This window comes from Trichomycterus rosablanca, chromosome 9 (genome assembly GCF_030014385.1).
Source record: "Trichomycterus rosablanca isolate fTriRos1 chromosome 9, fTriRos1.hap1, whole genome shotgun sequence".
NCBI classification, from domain to species: domain Eukaryota; kingdom Metazoa; phylum Chordata; class Actinopteri; order Siluriformes; family Trichomycteridae; genus Trichomycterus; species Trichomycterus rosablanca.
Genome location: NC_085996.1, coordinates 38871983 through 38888649, shown reverse-complemented (window position 1 = coordinate 38888649; position 16667 = coordinate 38871983). Strand labels below are relative to the sequence as shown.

Here is a 16667-nt window from a genome sequence, read left to right as displayed (position 1 = left end):
TCCTGAGTCTGTTTTAACATCATGACTTACATTTCCTTAAAAGGAGTTAAAATGAATAGTCATAATAGTCAGTTAGGTGCATTTTTCTCCATCCGACCTAACCTAAAGCGTTGTAGACCCTGTTTACACCTCGTCTATCATCATTGCGTCAGTCCAGAATGAAATTATCCAGATTGCTCAGCCGGGGGTGTTCAGAATCTCGGCTCTGCCACTGGTCAGCTGGGTGCCATCTAGCGGGCATAATTGCCAGTGCCTGCAGCAGACACGTTTCTGCTTGGGCGGGATGACCGGACTACGTGGGTGGGGTCTTCAAAAGCTGTGTAAGGACCCTGATTAGCAGATAGAGAGGCGCCTGTGCAGAGTGCATGGGTGAAAAATGGCGCAAAGGGCTGCGCGTGGGTCGGAGGAGGCGTGAGCAGCGATATACCCACCTCAACTGTAATCAGGGATCCACCAGCAGCGGAAATCGACTAACCGACTACGCTAAATCAGGAGAAAATGGGAGAGTTTTAAACTGAATGGTCATGGGCGCCAAGGTGGCGCAGCGGGATATTCCGCTGACGCACCAGCACCGAGTTTCTGAACTCCCGGGTCCGAGGCTCGGTGTTGCCACCGGTCGGCTGGGCGCCATCTCACGGGCATAATTGGCCACTGTATCTGCAGGGTGGGGACCGGACTATATGTGGGTGGGTGCTTCTTCATACGCTGTGTAAGGACCCTGTTTGGCAGAAGAGACGCCGATCTGGAGATCTGGAGTCTCTCGGCAGCAGAAGACAAATTGGATGCGCTAAATTGGGAGGAGAAATGGGGAGAAAAATGCAAAAAGACGTTTATAGACCCTGTTTACACCTCGTCATATCATCTGTCTTAGAAAGATTGCATCAGTCCAGACAGAAATGATCCAGATTAAAAAAAATACATGTATAAATGTGGCCAGAATTCATTAAAAACACAAATTACTTATTTTATTCAGATTTTCAAGTATATGTGCATTCGTTCTCTCTCAAACGGTTCTGAAACCCAAAACCTGTTACCATGTACAGTTGAGTGCAACAGTAGGTGTACCTATAGAACAGAATCTGTGATGTTCTGTCATATTACAAAAAAACTAAACTGTTTAATAGTGTTTGATGACCAAGACCTTAAAAATGGAACCTGGTTCTTTTTGCTTTTCCAATATTTCAATTGAAATTGCGCAATAAATTGAATAGAATTGATGCATTTACAGGACGACATGGCTTATTCAGACCTGAGCACTTAACTGTACGTGGTTCATACATCAACAAGCCAGACCAGGATGAAGTGATATTCAAAACATAAAAATCTAAAGCATTTCTCTGTTCAGAAGCCCAGCACGGTCATCAAGTCTGTTTCTGTGTGTGGTAAGAACTGCCCAGAATTTATAAAAACATGGTTGACATTGACGGATCAAGATCTGTAGTTGAATCTGTGATAAAAACAACATTTTGAGAGCTCTTATTTCTTATAACAATCATCTTTGATTCTCCTTCTGTCTCTCAGTACAGCCGTATCTGGTAACTGCTTTGACAACCCGTTATCTTTTCATATTTCATATTTTGCACCGTTTCTTGTTATAAAGACGACACTTGGAGCACTTTGGTGTGTGACTCATGTTTTGCATGTTGCCGTCGTGAATCATCTGTACCCTTGACGTCACTTCGGGAGCTATTTGGGGTCTTAGATTTTACAGCCTCAAAAGTTGGGACAGCACGGAAAATGCAAATAATAAAATAAACCCAGACTTTTATTTGATGTCAGACAGGATGAACCTGAGATATTTCATCTTTTATCTGCTCAACTTCATTTCATCTATTAATAAACATCCATTCCTGCATTTCAGACCTGCAACATGTTCCAGAAATAAACATCAGCTAGTGTTGAGTGGAGGTTCTTGATGCGGCGCCGTCTGAAAGATGGAAGATCACGAGTGTTCAGATTAAGCTCACGTCCTTGGCTTTTACGCACTGAAATTCCTCCCGATTCCTTGAATGGTTTAATGATATTCTGCACTGTAGAGGGAGAACATGCAAATCCCTTCCAATCTTTCTTTTGAGGTTCATTGTTTTTAAACATTTTAATCATTTTCTCTCACATTTGTGGACAAACTGGATCCTCTGATCATCTTTACTCATCAGAGACTCTCAGCCTTTCCTGGATGCTGCTTTTGTACCAAACCATGATCACAATCACCTGTTTACATCACATCATTATTAAGTTTTTTCACCTCATTACTGGCCCTAAATTGCCCCCGTCCCAACATTTTTTTGGAAAGTGTTGCAGGCCTGAAATGCAGGAATGGATGTTTATTAATAAATGAAATGAAGTTGAGCAGATAAAAGATGAAATATCTCAGGTTCATCCTGTCTGACATCAAATAAAAGTCAAAGTAAATGTAAGGAACATTGTGTTTTTATTTTATTTGCATTTTCCATTCTGTCCCAGCTTTTTTGGAATGTATTGCAGGTCTGAAATGCAGGAATGGATGTTTATTAATAAATGAAATGAAGTTGAGCAGATAAAAGATGAAATATCTCAGGTTCATCCTGTCTGACATCAAATAAAAGTCAAAGTAAATGTAAGGAACATTGTGTTTTTATTTTATTTGCATTTTCCATTCTGTCCCAGCTTTTTTGGAATGTATTGCAGGTCTGAAATGCAGGAATGGATGTTAATTAATAAATGAAATGAAGTTGAGCGGATGTCAACATTATATTGACAAGTAAATGTAAAGAACACTGCATTTTTATTTTATTAGCATTTTTTGTTGTCCCAACTTTTTATGATTTGGCATTGTATGACAACATAAACGTGACTTATTGTAGTAAAACAGCGAGTGAGGAATGTGATTAGTGGAGGAACTTATGAGCAGTAATAATGAAGAGAAGTTTAGTGCTCCTGTCTCCTTCTTTTACTACATTAAACCACGTTAAGCTTTATTTTGAACCAGAAGCGTTTTAGACTCTGGGAGAAGCTGATTCTGATTCTCACCATTTCTCAGAAGCTCAGAAGTTTAAAAGTGAAACAGGGAGGAAAATCCAGATAAACACAGATACATGTGGAAATTAGGGGTCAAAAAGTGCTGCCCCATAAGTATATAGACACTTAAAATATCTAACAGACTGTCTGTGAGCATCCCTCCATCTTTCTGAAGCTGGACCTGCGAGTGGCACCGTGATCTAATAACCCAACCCAACCACTGCTCAGACCTCAAACCAAAATGAAATGACTAAGTGAGTGAGAAGAAATGCAGGGTCAGATTTAAAGAGGCTTTTATAAAGTTTTATTACTTGTTCCAAAAGCTTGGAAGAAAACATTAGCCCTTGCACAAATGCACAATTAAACATCAAGGCTGATCATCATTTTTGTTATTCAAATTCCGTTACATAAATTAGCATGCAGACCAACACAGAAAATCCGTTCTCATCGTGTTTCAGGGAAAATTTACATCGAGGCAGAAAAATAAATATCTCATAAAAAAACACCCCATCGAGACATAAAAAGGCAACCGGTCCGAAGACGTGAAAACCTACAAATGTTTTTTTGGAAGGAAAATTCCTTTACGACGCGTTTAATGTAAAAAGGAATACAAAACCATACAAAGCACTTCATATTCACAGAACGAACATAAGTATTGGCTTTTATTGTTTCAACGTTGTACTGAGGCACGACATGAGCCATGAAGCCTGTTGTGTTACTCCAACATTTTAGAAAACCACCGACGATCCGTGTGACGGTTTATCTTCCCACTGTGCTGGAGTGCAGGAGGGTTTTTATAAGGAATTCGTTTCCTGCTGTAACTCTGTAGCACCACAAACTGCTGTACAGTCAAACTGCTGGCTCATGGAAAGGTCATCCTGAAATCGACCACCTCGTTTACTCGGCTCACTGGCGGGGTTAGTTAACCTCAGGCTGACGGCCGGACTCGATATACAAAACGTATAAACGCGCCCCCTAAGCAACGCGAGGACGAGCAGATCCAAAGCTTTGTGTTTATTTCCTCAGACACTGGTACATGAGGCTCCGCGGATTGAGGACGTGCCGCTCCGAGTTCAGAAACTTGACGTACTGAGGCATGGCTGGGCGCGGAGCCGCGTAAGAGACGCCGGGAGCGACCGCCATGACCTCGGCAATCCTCTGCTTCATCTCCTTGATCTCCTGGTCCTGCTTTAGGAGTTTAACTGTAGAGAACACAGACAGGCAAACGTAAGGTGTTTAGTTTACAATTACCAGTAGGAACAAGTAGTGTACACTTAAGAGCCGAGACCGAGGAACGTCTGCCTATTATCTACACTCACTGTCCATTTTATCAGCTCCACTTACCATATAGAAGCACTTTGTAGTTCTACAATTACTGACTGTAGTCCATCTGTTTCTCTGCATGCTTTGTTACCCCCTTTCACCCTGTTCTTCAATGGTCAGGACCCCCACAGAGCAGGTATTATTTAGGTGGTGGATGATTCTCAGCACTGCAGTGACACTGACATGGTGGTGGTGTGTTAGTGTGTGTTGTGCTGGTATGATGGAGTTTTTAAACACCTCACTGTCACTGCTGTACTGAGAATAGTCCACCAACCAAAAATATCCAGCCAACAGCACCCCGTGACCACTGATGAAGGTCTAGAAGATGACCGACTCAAACAGCAGCAATAGATGAGAGATCAGTATTTAAAAACTCCAGCAGCGCTGCTGTGTCTGATCCACTTATACCAGCACAACACTAACACACCACCACCATGTCAGTGTCACTGCAGTGCTGAAAATCAACCACCACCTAAATAATACCTGCTCTGTGGTGGTCCTGTAGGGGTCCTGACCATTGAAGAACAGGGTGAAAGGGAGTAACAATGCATGCAGAGAAACAGATGGACTACAGTCAGTAATTGTAGAACTACAAAGTGCTTCTATATGGTAAGTGGAGCTGATAAAATGGACAGTGAGTGTAGAAACAAGGAGGTGGTTTTAATGTTATGGCTCCCCAGTAGTACAGAACACTGATTTTAATATTTATTTACAGGTTTTACGTGACATATTGACATGTCTATTTATGTTGTTCATTTTACCGTTTATGTGCATGTAATATGTGCATGTTTAGCACTTTTGTGGACCTTAGTGCTGTGTTTTCGTATATTACAGCTTTTCAAAGCTCCTCCAATGAGACAAACTGTTTGATACGACGCTGTAAAAGCGACTCAGGCTGTACGAACAAAATTAACGTGACTTATTGTCTAACAGACTTTCTGTGAGCATCCCTCCATCATTCTGAAGCTTGACCTGCGTGTGGAACAGTGGTCTAATGATCCAGCCAAGCCACCGCTCAGATCTCAAGCTCTCGAGTTTGGAATCCCATGCGGTGCTATAGACCTGGCCAGGCACCCACACAGGCATGATTGGGTTTGCCTGAGGGAGGTTAAGAGGTTGAATTCATTGCTGGATTCTTTTTAGTGTGTCTCTCCAGACATGATGCAGCTCTATGGTGGGGGGAACTGGAAATGACTAGATCGGGGAGCAAAAGGGGTGAAAAGGATCTCCTGAACTACTCACTCTGTGTTATCTCAAAGCGCCTCCGAGCGTCCCCCAGTGCCGAGAACAGGTCCAGTTTGAGGCGCGTCTCTGCACTCAGGTTGTACTCTAAATGCTGAGCTTTGTCCTGCAGCGAGGAGAGGGCTAACAGCAAAGCGTTGGCTTCCACCTCTGTACATCTGTGCTTCTGTAGAGACTAAGAGAAGCAGATACATCTTAGATTAAACAGACAGGTCTATACGACAGGTTTTATTGTTTTAATCTGCCTGGTGAATCATTTAAAAGTGAATAGATGTGATGATTCTCAGAAACACATATCTCTTTTTTTTGCCACTTATTTATGCATTTTCTCCCCTTTTCTCCCAATTTAGCAAAGTCAGTTCGTCTTCCACTGCTGGAGACTCCGGTCACGTCTGAGGAGGGTAATTTTGCCTGCCTCACGCTCCCTCCAACTCGTGGGCAGTCCATAATCCCTTCTTATTCACCCACACATTCTGTGAATTCATGCTCAGAGAGCCACGCCCTGATCTCTGTGTTCCTCCACTTTCTGTACAGGCGTCTCAGGCTACTAACCAGGGTCCTTGCACAGCGTCAAAGACCCCACCTTGTTTTATCAGTCTGGTCATATCCTACCCGGCAGACTTCCTAGAAAGTTCCCATGTTTGGTACCGTGTTTGCCCGATATAAGGTCACTTACTTCATCCTAGAGCTTAATGGTTGTTCTGTATAAACTAAAAACCAGTTACAGACCTGGATGTTACACTTGATACTGCTTTATGATTAAATTTCTATACATGTAACATTTCTAAAACTGCAGTATATCATAAGATAAGAGACTTTATTGTCATTGTAGTTATACAATGAAACTTTTTTGGTCTCAGTAAGACCAGCAGCAATAATAAATAAAAATAAGATTGTTTTATTTAATTTACATGGTTGTATGGATATATACACAGGGTTTAAATAGTGCGAAACAGAACAGCGTAACCAGGATCACAGTAGGGAAAAAATAATAATAATAATAATTATTGCACAAACTGTATTGATTTATGTACAGAATGTAAAGTAATCTGTGCATTTAATAGCAGCTTGAGGAGGGCAGGGTACAAGACAGTTTGGTTTTCTGTCTTCACCCTCTAGATTGGACTACTTCACACCTTTATAGCCCTAAATTGTTTATCTCCTGCAAATCTTGCTAGTTTTTCAAAGCCTTGTAACTCAAACCAAACACTTTACTTAGTGAACACAGGACTGTTTTCCAAGAATCACTCATAGCTCATTCACTAAAATTCTTATATACTTGTTCAAACTGGCGTATTTAGTGCATCCATTTATGTAAAGCATAGGCTCCGATAACCAGCTCTTACACCACCGATATTCATGTTACATATCAATAATACTGTAGATACACACACAAAACCACAAACATGACAAGTTTTAAGAGACAGTTTAAGAGACAGACATTACCTCCACTTGTTTCTCCAGCGCTAGCACTCGATTCTCATTCTCCTGATAGTTCAGCTGTAGCTGTTTGTACTCGGTGTCCAGATCTTGAGCTCTTTTCCTCAACAGTTGTGTTTCAGTTTGTTCCTGTCTGATAAACCAGACACAATACAGCAAACTGAACTGATATCAAAATACACAAACTTTATTAGTGGTCTCTACACTGAGAAGGTTTTAACAATTGAAGATATAAATATAAAAAAAATTTAAGAGTCTTAATTCATATCATCATATTTTGAGTGATTATTTTTGATGCTAGACAAAAAGAAAATGTAAAAGAAAAGAAAATAATTGAACCAAAGTGAAAAGTTGGTAACGATAGCGCATAGCTGTCAGACCAGCTAACTAAGTGCTAAATAAAACTTTATAAATTATAATTACATTTCATAAACTGTAATTCATACAAGCATTCAGTTTTGCATTCAGGAAGCTTTGATTTTAATGCAGGCGGCATTTTGCAGTGGTGTGTTTATGAGGAATCTAATCAGATCATAAGACCATCATCATGTACCTGTTTGATGCACCGCGTAATATAAAAGCTGCCTCATCGAATTTCTGGGACCGAACTTCCGTGAGCTGTTTTTCTGCTGCTATCCTGCTCTCTGTCTCTGTCCTGGTTTTCTTCTCCAACATGGCACAGCTCTGTTTGTCCTTCTGTCTGGATTTATTCAGATACTGGAGCCTTGAGACGAGAAATGGACAAATTATAATAACCAGCACCAAATCAACAAAAGGCACATTTTTAAAAGTGAGTCGGGTGATATGAGGATATCAGTATCGTACGGTAGTTTATACTTTTATATCACTAAACTACTCCATCGTTACATACAGAAGCTATTCTATTGAAAGATAATAAACCAGTGATTATGGTCATTTTAATTCTGCTTTTATCATATGTTTTAATTAAAATTGGGACAGTGGCGCCCATATTCCACTAGCACACCAGTGCCGAGATTCTATACTCCTCGGTTTGAAACTTAGTTGCCACCGGTCGGCTAGGCGCCATCTAGCGGGCATAATTGGCAATGCCTGGAGCAGACACGGTTCTGCTAGGGCGGTATGTCCGGACTATGTGGGTGGGGTCTTCAAACGCTGTGTAAGGACCCTGATTAGCAGATAGAGGCGCCTGTGCAGAGTGCACAGATGAAAAAGGGTTCTGCAAAGGGCTGCACGCAGGTCGGAGGAGGCGTGAGCAGCAATATACCCACCTCGACTGCAATCGGGGATCCACCAGCAGCGGAAGACAGATTGACTACGATAAATTGGGAGAAAACTGGAGACTATCAATCAATCGAAGGACTCTTGGTTCAAATCAAGGCTCTGCTGTGCACTGCAAGGCCCTTAACCCTGAGCTTCCAAACAAGCAGAAATATGTGAAAAAAAATACTAAAAGGTTACCAATACTTCCAGAATTTAGTCATTTCCAATTTCTGTCACTTACACCAAGCCAGCTCTCATAGAGAAGAGCTGTAGACTAGCACATGCTCTCCTTCCTTCGGCCAGGACGCCTGGCCATGTTGGTTACACCATTAAGATTTGAACTTGAAAGTATTAGCAAGCAAAAACACCCTAAATATTATGAAGAGAGAACCAACAAAAGAAGAGAGGAACCAGAATCAACAGAACCCATTCTTTGTGTGGCCTAGAGGATAATTTAGAAGAACTAGAATCAGATTAAATAAAGTAGATATGTAAAAATAACATATTTCTATTCATAGTTCATAGTTTTTGTATTTTGTATAATACCTTTTAAATATTAAATAATGCAGTCATGTGCTGATCACTTGTTTAATACTTTTTCAGATGATTTAAATGTAAATTTCGTGTCGTATTTATAAATAAAACACGGCTTATTTTAGAACACGTGCTCACTTGTTATGCAGGAGTTCGTTGGCGTGTCTGAGCAGGGAGATTTCGGGGCGGAGACTGTTCTCGCTGTTAGTCAGGTTGCAGATGTGACTGCGCAGCTCCTGCTCGTTCTGTCGGCTCGCCTGCAGTTCCACCTTCAGCTTTTTCATCTCCTGTTCCAGCCTACACAATATATAGATAGAGAGGAGGGATGTAAACGTATTTCTGTACTGAGCATTAGATCCGCTTTGTACGCTGACATGGTTAAACATTGTAGAAATATAATAATAATAATAATAATAATAATAATACTAACAATAAATTCATAAGAGCCTTTCAAGATACCCAGGGACATTGTACAGATAAGTCACAGCACATACATCAGAATGGATATAAACAAATCTAAATAAATAACAATAATAAAAAAGTAATGAAAGGTACGTAAAGGTATATGCTGTAGGAATAAAAATGTATAATAAAAATAATTTTGATAAGAAAAAGCAGATAACAAGTAAAGTACAATATAAGGAAGTTATGTTTGTTCTTTAAAATCAGTGTAAACATTCATTCATTCATTCATTGTCTGTTTTGCCACCGCTTTATCCTGGTCAGGGTTGCAGTTGGTCCAATTCATTGGGTGATAGGTCACCCCGGACAGGTCGCCAGTCCATCACAAAGCACACACACACTGAGAGCAATTTCAAATAAGTTGCTCCAATTTTCCTAACTGCACGTCTTTGTACTGTGGGAAGGAAACCGGAGCATCCAGGGAAAACCCATGCAGACACAGGGAGAACATGCAAACTTCACGCAGAAAGGACTCTGGTGGTGCCCAGGCGGCGCAGTGGGATATTCCTCTAGCACACCAGAGCCGAGATTTTGAACTCCTCGATTTAAAACTCGGCGCCATCTAGCAAACATAATTGGCAGTGCCTGCAGCGGACACGTTTCTGCAAACGCTGACCCTGATTGGCAGACAGAGGCGCCTGTGCAGACTGCAAAGGTGAAAAAGGGTTCCGCTAAGGGCTGCACGCGGGTTGGAGAAGGCGTGAGCGGCAATATACCCACCTCGACTGCAATCAGGGATCCACCAGCAGCGGAAGACGAATCGATTATGGTAAATTGGTAGAAAATGCAGAAATATAATGGAAAAATCAACTCACTGCATCACTGCACCACCGTGCCACCCCAGGAAACATGTTTAAATACATCATAGATCCTGCTCACATTTGGTGGTTTTGTTTGTTCTTTTGTCTGGATAACTTGCAGTTAGGTTTATAGAAAAATGCATCACTGGTTGGTTTAATTACAATGGTGTGTGTAATGGAAGGTGTTGTGGCTTTTAAGTTAACATTTGCATACTCTGTTGATAATCCCTAACTGCATGAGCTTTACTAAGCTGCTCCAAACTGCTAAACATTATTTAGTGATTCTGGCGCTCGGAGCAACTAATAAATAATAAATATGTCTCTTACTTCGCTATCTGCTCAGCGTGAGGATTGTGAGGAGCGGGAATATTTAGGATCTTGTCCCCCGTGTCCGCAGGGCAGCTGATGGCTTTAAGGTTTTTGAGTTTTTTCTCTGATTTGCTGGTTACGGCGCTCACGCAGCTCCTCTGTAGTTTGGCCTGCGAGCTCCGGGATGCTCTCTGAGTTTTGCCGCTCTGCTCCTCCTGAGGTAGAGTTTCAGTGATGTCGGGACATGAGCGGATTTCAATATTTGCTGTCATTTGCTGTTTGGACCCTGGGGGTTGAGGGTTCGGCTCCCGTGGCTTCGTATCGCCGGCGTCTCTTTCCGTCTTCCCCTGAGGTTTGTGGAGTTGGAAGCAGTCCCCCGGGTCTTGCTTATCCTCTGGTGTAACGGCGCTGATCTGACACTGGTATTGCACAGGCGCTGGTTTGGTCCTCCATTTGGATTCTACGGACAGGTAAATAAATAAATACATAATTTGGCTTTCTGTTTCAGCTCAGAACAAATAGGATTGAGTAAGAAATAGGAATCTTGCCTTCCAGTCCCAGTTTGGGGAAGATCTGTGTGTAGGGAGGTAGGGGCTGTTGAAGCAGATGAAAGTGCAAGTCACTCTCACTTTGAACTGCTTTTTCAGTGCGAAACTTCAAAATACTGGAGAAGTAGCACGTTGCGTCAAATCCCATGTACACCAGAGGGTATCCAATGCTGCCAAGAGAAGAACAAGCATAACAAAAGCCTCTTTCCTACATCAGAGTTTGCTGTGATGTTCAGATGTTCACGTACTCCAAGTGCACAAAGAATAACAATCTCAGATGATTCCTAGTATTTCTACCCATTCGCAAATGTAATACATGTACATATATTTAAAATATACGCCCATATTTGTGCAAACTATATATAAAACCTATTAGAAATGGGAACAATTTAATATACTGACATGTATGTGAGGCTCATAGAAATATGTATGCTCATATATGGCATAACATTAAAACCACCACCTTGTTTCTACACTCACTGTCCATTTTATCAGCTCCACTTACCATATAGAAGCACTTTGTAGTTCGACAATTACTGACTGTAGTCCATCTGTTTCTCTACATACTTTTTTAGCCTGCTTTCATGCTGTTCTTCAATGGTCAGGACCCCCACAGCAGCACCACAGAGCAGGTATTATTTGGGTGGTGGATCATTCTCAGCACTGCAGTGACACTGACATGGTGGTGGTGTGTTAGTGTGTGTTGTGCTGGTATGAGTGGATCAGAGTTTTTAAACACCTCACTGTCACTGCTGGACTGAGAATAGTCCACCAACCAAAAATATCCAGCCAACAGCACCCCGTGGGCAGCGTCCTGTGACCACTGATGAAGGTCTGGAAGATGACCGACTCAAACAGCAGCAATAGATGAGCAATCGTCTCTGACTTTACATCTACAAAGTGATAGCTCAGCGGTTAAGGTACTGGGCTAGTAAACAGAAGGTTGCCAGTTCAAGCCTCGCCACCACCAAGTTGCCACTGTTGGGTCCCTGAGCAAGGCCCTTAACCCTCAATTGCTCATTGTGTAAGTCGCTTTGGATAAAAAGCGTCTGCTAAATGCTGAAAATGTCCTTGTAATGTAAATACAAGGTCACCAACTAGGTAGGAGTGTCTAATAGAGTGGACAGTGAGTGGACACGGTATTTGAAAACTCCAGCAGCGCTGCTGTGTCTGATCCACTCATACCAGCACAACACACACTAACACACCACCACCATGTCAGTGTCACTGCAGTGCTGAAAATCATCCACCATCTAAATAATACTTGCTCTGTGGTGGTCCTGTGGGGGTCCTGACCATTGAAGAACAGGGTGAAAGTGGGTAACAAAGCATGCAGACTACAGTCAGTAATTGTAGAACTACAAAGTGCTTCTATATGGTAAGTGGAGCTGATAAAATGGACAGTGAGTGTAGAAATAAGGAGGTGGTTTTAATGTTATGACTGATCAGTGTATATAATCATGTTAGCATACAGCTTATTTTTATATGTTATGTTAATAAAATTGCATGTATAAATGTAACATTTATGCTACATATATGGATACAACATATAATACTATATAAAAATTAATCATATAGATATGTTTAGCATACACACATTTTACTATGGGTATTTCATATATGTTATAAACTTATATCTACATACTGTACATCCAGAGGATACATGTATGTTATAATAATAAATCACCTTACAGCTAACATACTGTATGTGGTAAATCATTACTGATATAGGGGCAGATATGTCATACATTCACTATATTTCCCTGTGGGCTAGATCTAGTATTTAAAATAAACACAATTAATTAAAGATCATAAAATCTGGAGGACTCACCAGTGTGCAGCAAAGAGGTGGGACAGGTTGGCGTACGGATTCTTCAGGTCTCTGAGTCGGAGTGAGATTTCCGTATAGACCAGGAGGATCCATAAGGTCACAGTTGATAAACAGATTCCCTTCTCTGTTAAACAGTCACAGAAAGAGAGAGTCAACTATTCCAAAGTATAAAAATATACACTATATATGGTCGAAAGTATGTGGACACGTAACTATGGACATGGCATTTTGTGTGCCTTTTGTTTGGGAGCAGTTGTAGCCTAGTGGTTAAGGTACTGGACTATTAATGGAAAGGTTGCTGGTTCAAGCCCTACCACTGCCATGCTGTCACTGTTGCCCTTAAGTAAGGCCCTTAACTCTCAATTGCTTAGACAGTATACTGTCACGGTACTGTAAGTCACTTTGGATAAAAGCATCGGCTAAATACTGAAAATGTGGGAATGTATGCCCATTCAGTGTGCATAAACAGCATTTGTGAGGTCTTCGTGGGGCACTGATGTTGAATATGAAGGCCTGGCTCACAGTCAACATTCTGATGTATCCCAAAGGGGTTCGTTTGTCTCTAGATCAAAGCTTTGTGCAGACCGCTGGAGTTCCTACACACTCGTCTAACCGTTCATCGACTCTGCTTTTACGCAAGGGCACTATGATGCTGTCACGAAGTTAAAAGCATGTCATTCCTTGTATGTGTTTGACTTTATACACCTGTTAGCCATGAGTGTGGCAGAAACAGCTGAACACGACAATCCGGAGGGGTGTCCACATATCTTAAACTATGTAATGAACATGTAAGATCTTGTGCATCATTACATTTACATGTTCAGCATTTATCCAAAGCGACTTACAGTAAAATGACAGTATACTGTCCAAGCAATTGAGGGTTAAGGGCCTTGCTCAAGGGTCCAACAGTAACAACCTGTCAGTGGTGAGGCTTGAACCAGCAACCTTTGGATTGCTAGTCCAGTCCCTTAACCACTCGGCTACAACTGCCCTTCACATGTTGTACATATTCTGTTAAAATGTTAGACTAATTATATTTGTAAGGTTCTAAAATAAGATTCATGCTCACCTGTGTGCCAGATATAATTAAGTAAGACGTAAGTGCTGGCTGCAAAAAATAGCCAGTGTAGAGGTAAAAAAATTAAGCAGAAAATATCCAGAGTAAACGCAGCACACACAAAAATCATACAGATCGCCTGAAAACAGAAACAAACATCATTAAGTAAAGCATCAAATTCTGTTCCGTATCATTACACAGATGTTTAATAAATAAATGTGTAAATACTGCTGTGTGAAGATGAAACAGTATATACTGTACATGATTAACAAATCATCCCCCAGGGCTGCTATCTACAAACAGACATGATTGGCTACATCTGACCCACAGCGTCCCTGACCAGGATAAAGAGGTTGTAAAACATGACAATGAAATGGAAAATGAAACTGAGCAGGCAAAATCTAGGTACTAGCCTAGCAGTGGATTTAGTGATTTTGACAGCCTATTCAAAAGACTAGAACAGGGCCTACATCCTCAAACTGCACTCGGGTGGTGCAGCGGTAAAACACACTAACTTACAGGTTGGAATTTCAGCTTTGCTATCAGCCAGTTGGCACCTATATAGACTACAACTCGCTTGTCCGAGTTGGGTGGGGGGTTGGCATAGGGATTCTTAATAACTGCTGCAATTACGACTGAATGAACTGATCAATGGCACATGCATAATGACACGGGGAATAATGGGGATCAGTGCCTGACTCATATGAACTCGCCTGGTGCAGGTGAAAAGAAGCGGTCTGTAGGGGATGTGTGTATACAGTACAATGGAATTCTTTTTTTTTTCCCCAACAGTGGCTGCATGGCAGAGCTGGGATTCAAACTCTCAACCTTTTAATTGATAACCCAAATCTTTACCCACTAGGCTACTACAGTCCCTGAATTTATGAGTGTGCGGTGGCCTAAAATAGACTGGCACTTTAGCCAAGGTATAATCTCAGCTTGCATCCAGTATTCCGAATCTACCGCAAACCCAGATCACAACAAAGCTGTTATTAAAGATGAATAGTTGAATTTATTGGTAATTGGGTTAAATATTGGATTGTTTGACTTTAAACACCACATAGTAGGAGCAAATAGTGTGACTTTAGTAGATTTAATATTATATTGCATTTTTTCTTCATTTAAAATATGCAAAGTGGCCATTTCTCTGTAAGCAACAGTGAAATGTCTAGAATAAATAATGTGCCGATTATTGTAAAATAAAATTCTTACCAGGCCGTGACAGTGGAAAGTGGTGTAGACCGTACCAAGGAAGAGCCAACAAGGCCACAAGTATTCCAGTCTGAACTCGAGGATAAAGTCAGCCAAAAGCACCACTATCCACATGGTCATGAACTTCAGGAACGAGTATGCACTAAAAACAAAGAGAAAAAACACAACTTAGGGTAAGTCCATGAAAAATAAGCATTTAGGCAAAGCCAGCTTGTATCTTAAAATAATATTTCATAATTGTGTGTGCATCTTATCATTAATTGTTTAATTAATAACATATTAAAACAGGTTTACACTTTAAAAAGTGAAAGCTTTTGATGCCACAAGTTACAGAAATACATAAACATACAGATTAATCCTGATTATTATTTTATTATAACTGATTGTAGATTGATTGTTCATGCATTTCTTGTGTGATAGTTAGTCCAGGGATACATAATAATAATAATAGTAATAATAGGGCATTTGCAGCCTAGTGGTTAAGGTACTGGACTAGTAATCCAAAGGTTGCTGGTTCAAGCCCCACCACTGCTAGGTTGCCACTGTTGGGCCCTTGAGCAAGGCCCTTAACCCTCAATTGCTTAGACATACTTAAACACTTAAACATACTGTCACGGTACTGTAAGTCGCTTTGTATAAAAAGTGTCTGCTAACTGCCGAAAATGTAAATAATAATTTACATTTTAGTAAATAGTAATTTGTACCAGTGATACATTGGTTTAAAAGAGCAGCAGCACAATAAAGTGACATTAAGCATTTATCAATACATTTTCAATGCCAAAATTGGCATTTAATTTTAATTTTGTGCCTTTTTTTATTCATTTTTCCAGCTTATAAACATTTTCCCACTGTAAACATGGAAAACAACAAAGCAATGTGGCAACCTTGTGTTAATACACCTAATAATTTTTCAGACATTTTAAAAAACAGGCATTAAATACATTTTTAATATTTAATATCTGCTTTGTTTTAGATGTATTTACTCAAACAAACCAAAGTGTAACATTATTGTATGAATTATAATCTTTCTAAAGTCACTGTGTGTGATGCTAAATGTCTTTATATAATTCAGTTAGTAAAACAAAATAAACTCATGTAGCTTCTCTTGCTAACGTTAGCTATATGGATAGTTGCTAACAAATGTTCAATTCTAATACAGGCTTATGTAACTGATTAAACCATCATAATATATTACGTTTAATCAAGTTTTTATTTTAAAATAAGAAATCAAATTACATTAATTTATTCATTTAACTGCTTCAGAAACACTAAGCACAAGGCAGGAACAAACCCTGAAAAAAGAACTCATGCATTTAAAGTCACAACACACATACATGTTTACTCACACTTATACCAATTTTGAGCAGCAAACCCCCTTTTTGCAAGTTTTTGGAGTAAGAGAGGAAACCTTACTGTCCCCACTATGTCAAAAGACAATCATTTAAAACAAAACATATATTATTTTGACTTTCATTTTGTATTTTGATTTTAATGGAAGTACCTTCCTAAAAATGACTGTGCCCCCCATTTGCAAGGCACAGACATGTTTGTTAAGTTTATATGCAGCTTGAATCAGGATTTAAAAAAAAAAAATCACTGTATGTAACGAGTTGAACATGTTCTCCCTTATCCAAGTGGATTTCCCTTTCCTAGGAGTGTTTAACTTAGTG

General features: G+C 40.4%; 1 protein-coding gene across 1 annotated transcript in view; it reads right to left on the bottom strand.

Annotated features, from left to right (window-relative positions):
* Positions 1-3325: 3325 nt before the first annotated feature.
* The window catches only part of si:dkey-12h9.6 (macoilin), a 14817-nt gene continuing 1475 nt past the window's right edge, over positions 3326-16667 (bottom strand). The window contains exons 2-11 of the mRNA XM_063001466.1: positions 14998-15139; positions 13798-13924; positions 12729-12852; positions 10898-11067; positions 10368-10809; positions 8917-9075; positions 7556-7726; positions 7009-7135; positions 5563-5737; positions 3326-4199 (exon numbers count right to left, since the gene is read on the bottom strand). Coding sequence (XP_062857536.1) covers positions 4012-4199; positions 5563-5737; positions 7009-7135; positions 7556-7726; positions 8917-9075; positions 10368-10809; positions 10898-11067; positions 12729-12852; positions 13798-13924; positions 14998-15139 — 1825 coding nt within the window. The 3' untranslated portion in view covers positions 3326-4011. The remainder of the gene's footprint in view (positions 4200-5562; positions 5738-7008; positions 7136-7555; positions 7727-8916; positions 9076-10367; positions 10810-10897; positions 11068-12728; positions 12853-13797; positions 13925-14997; positions 15140-16667) is intronic.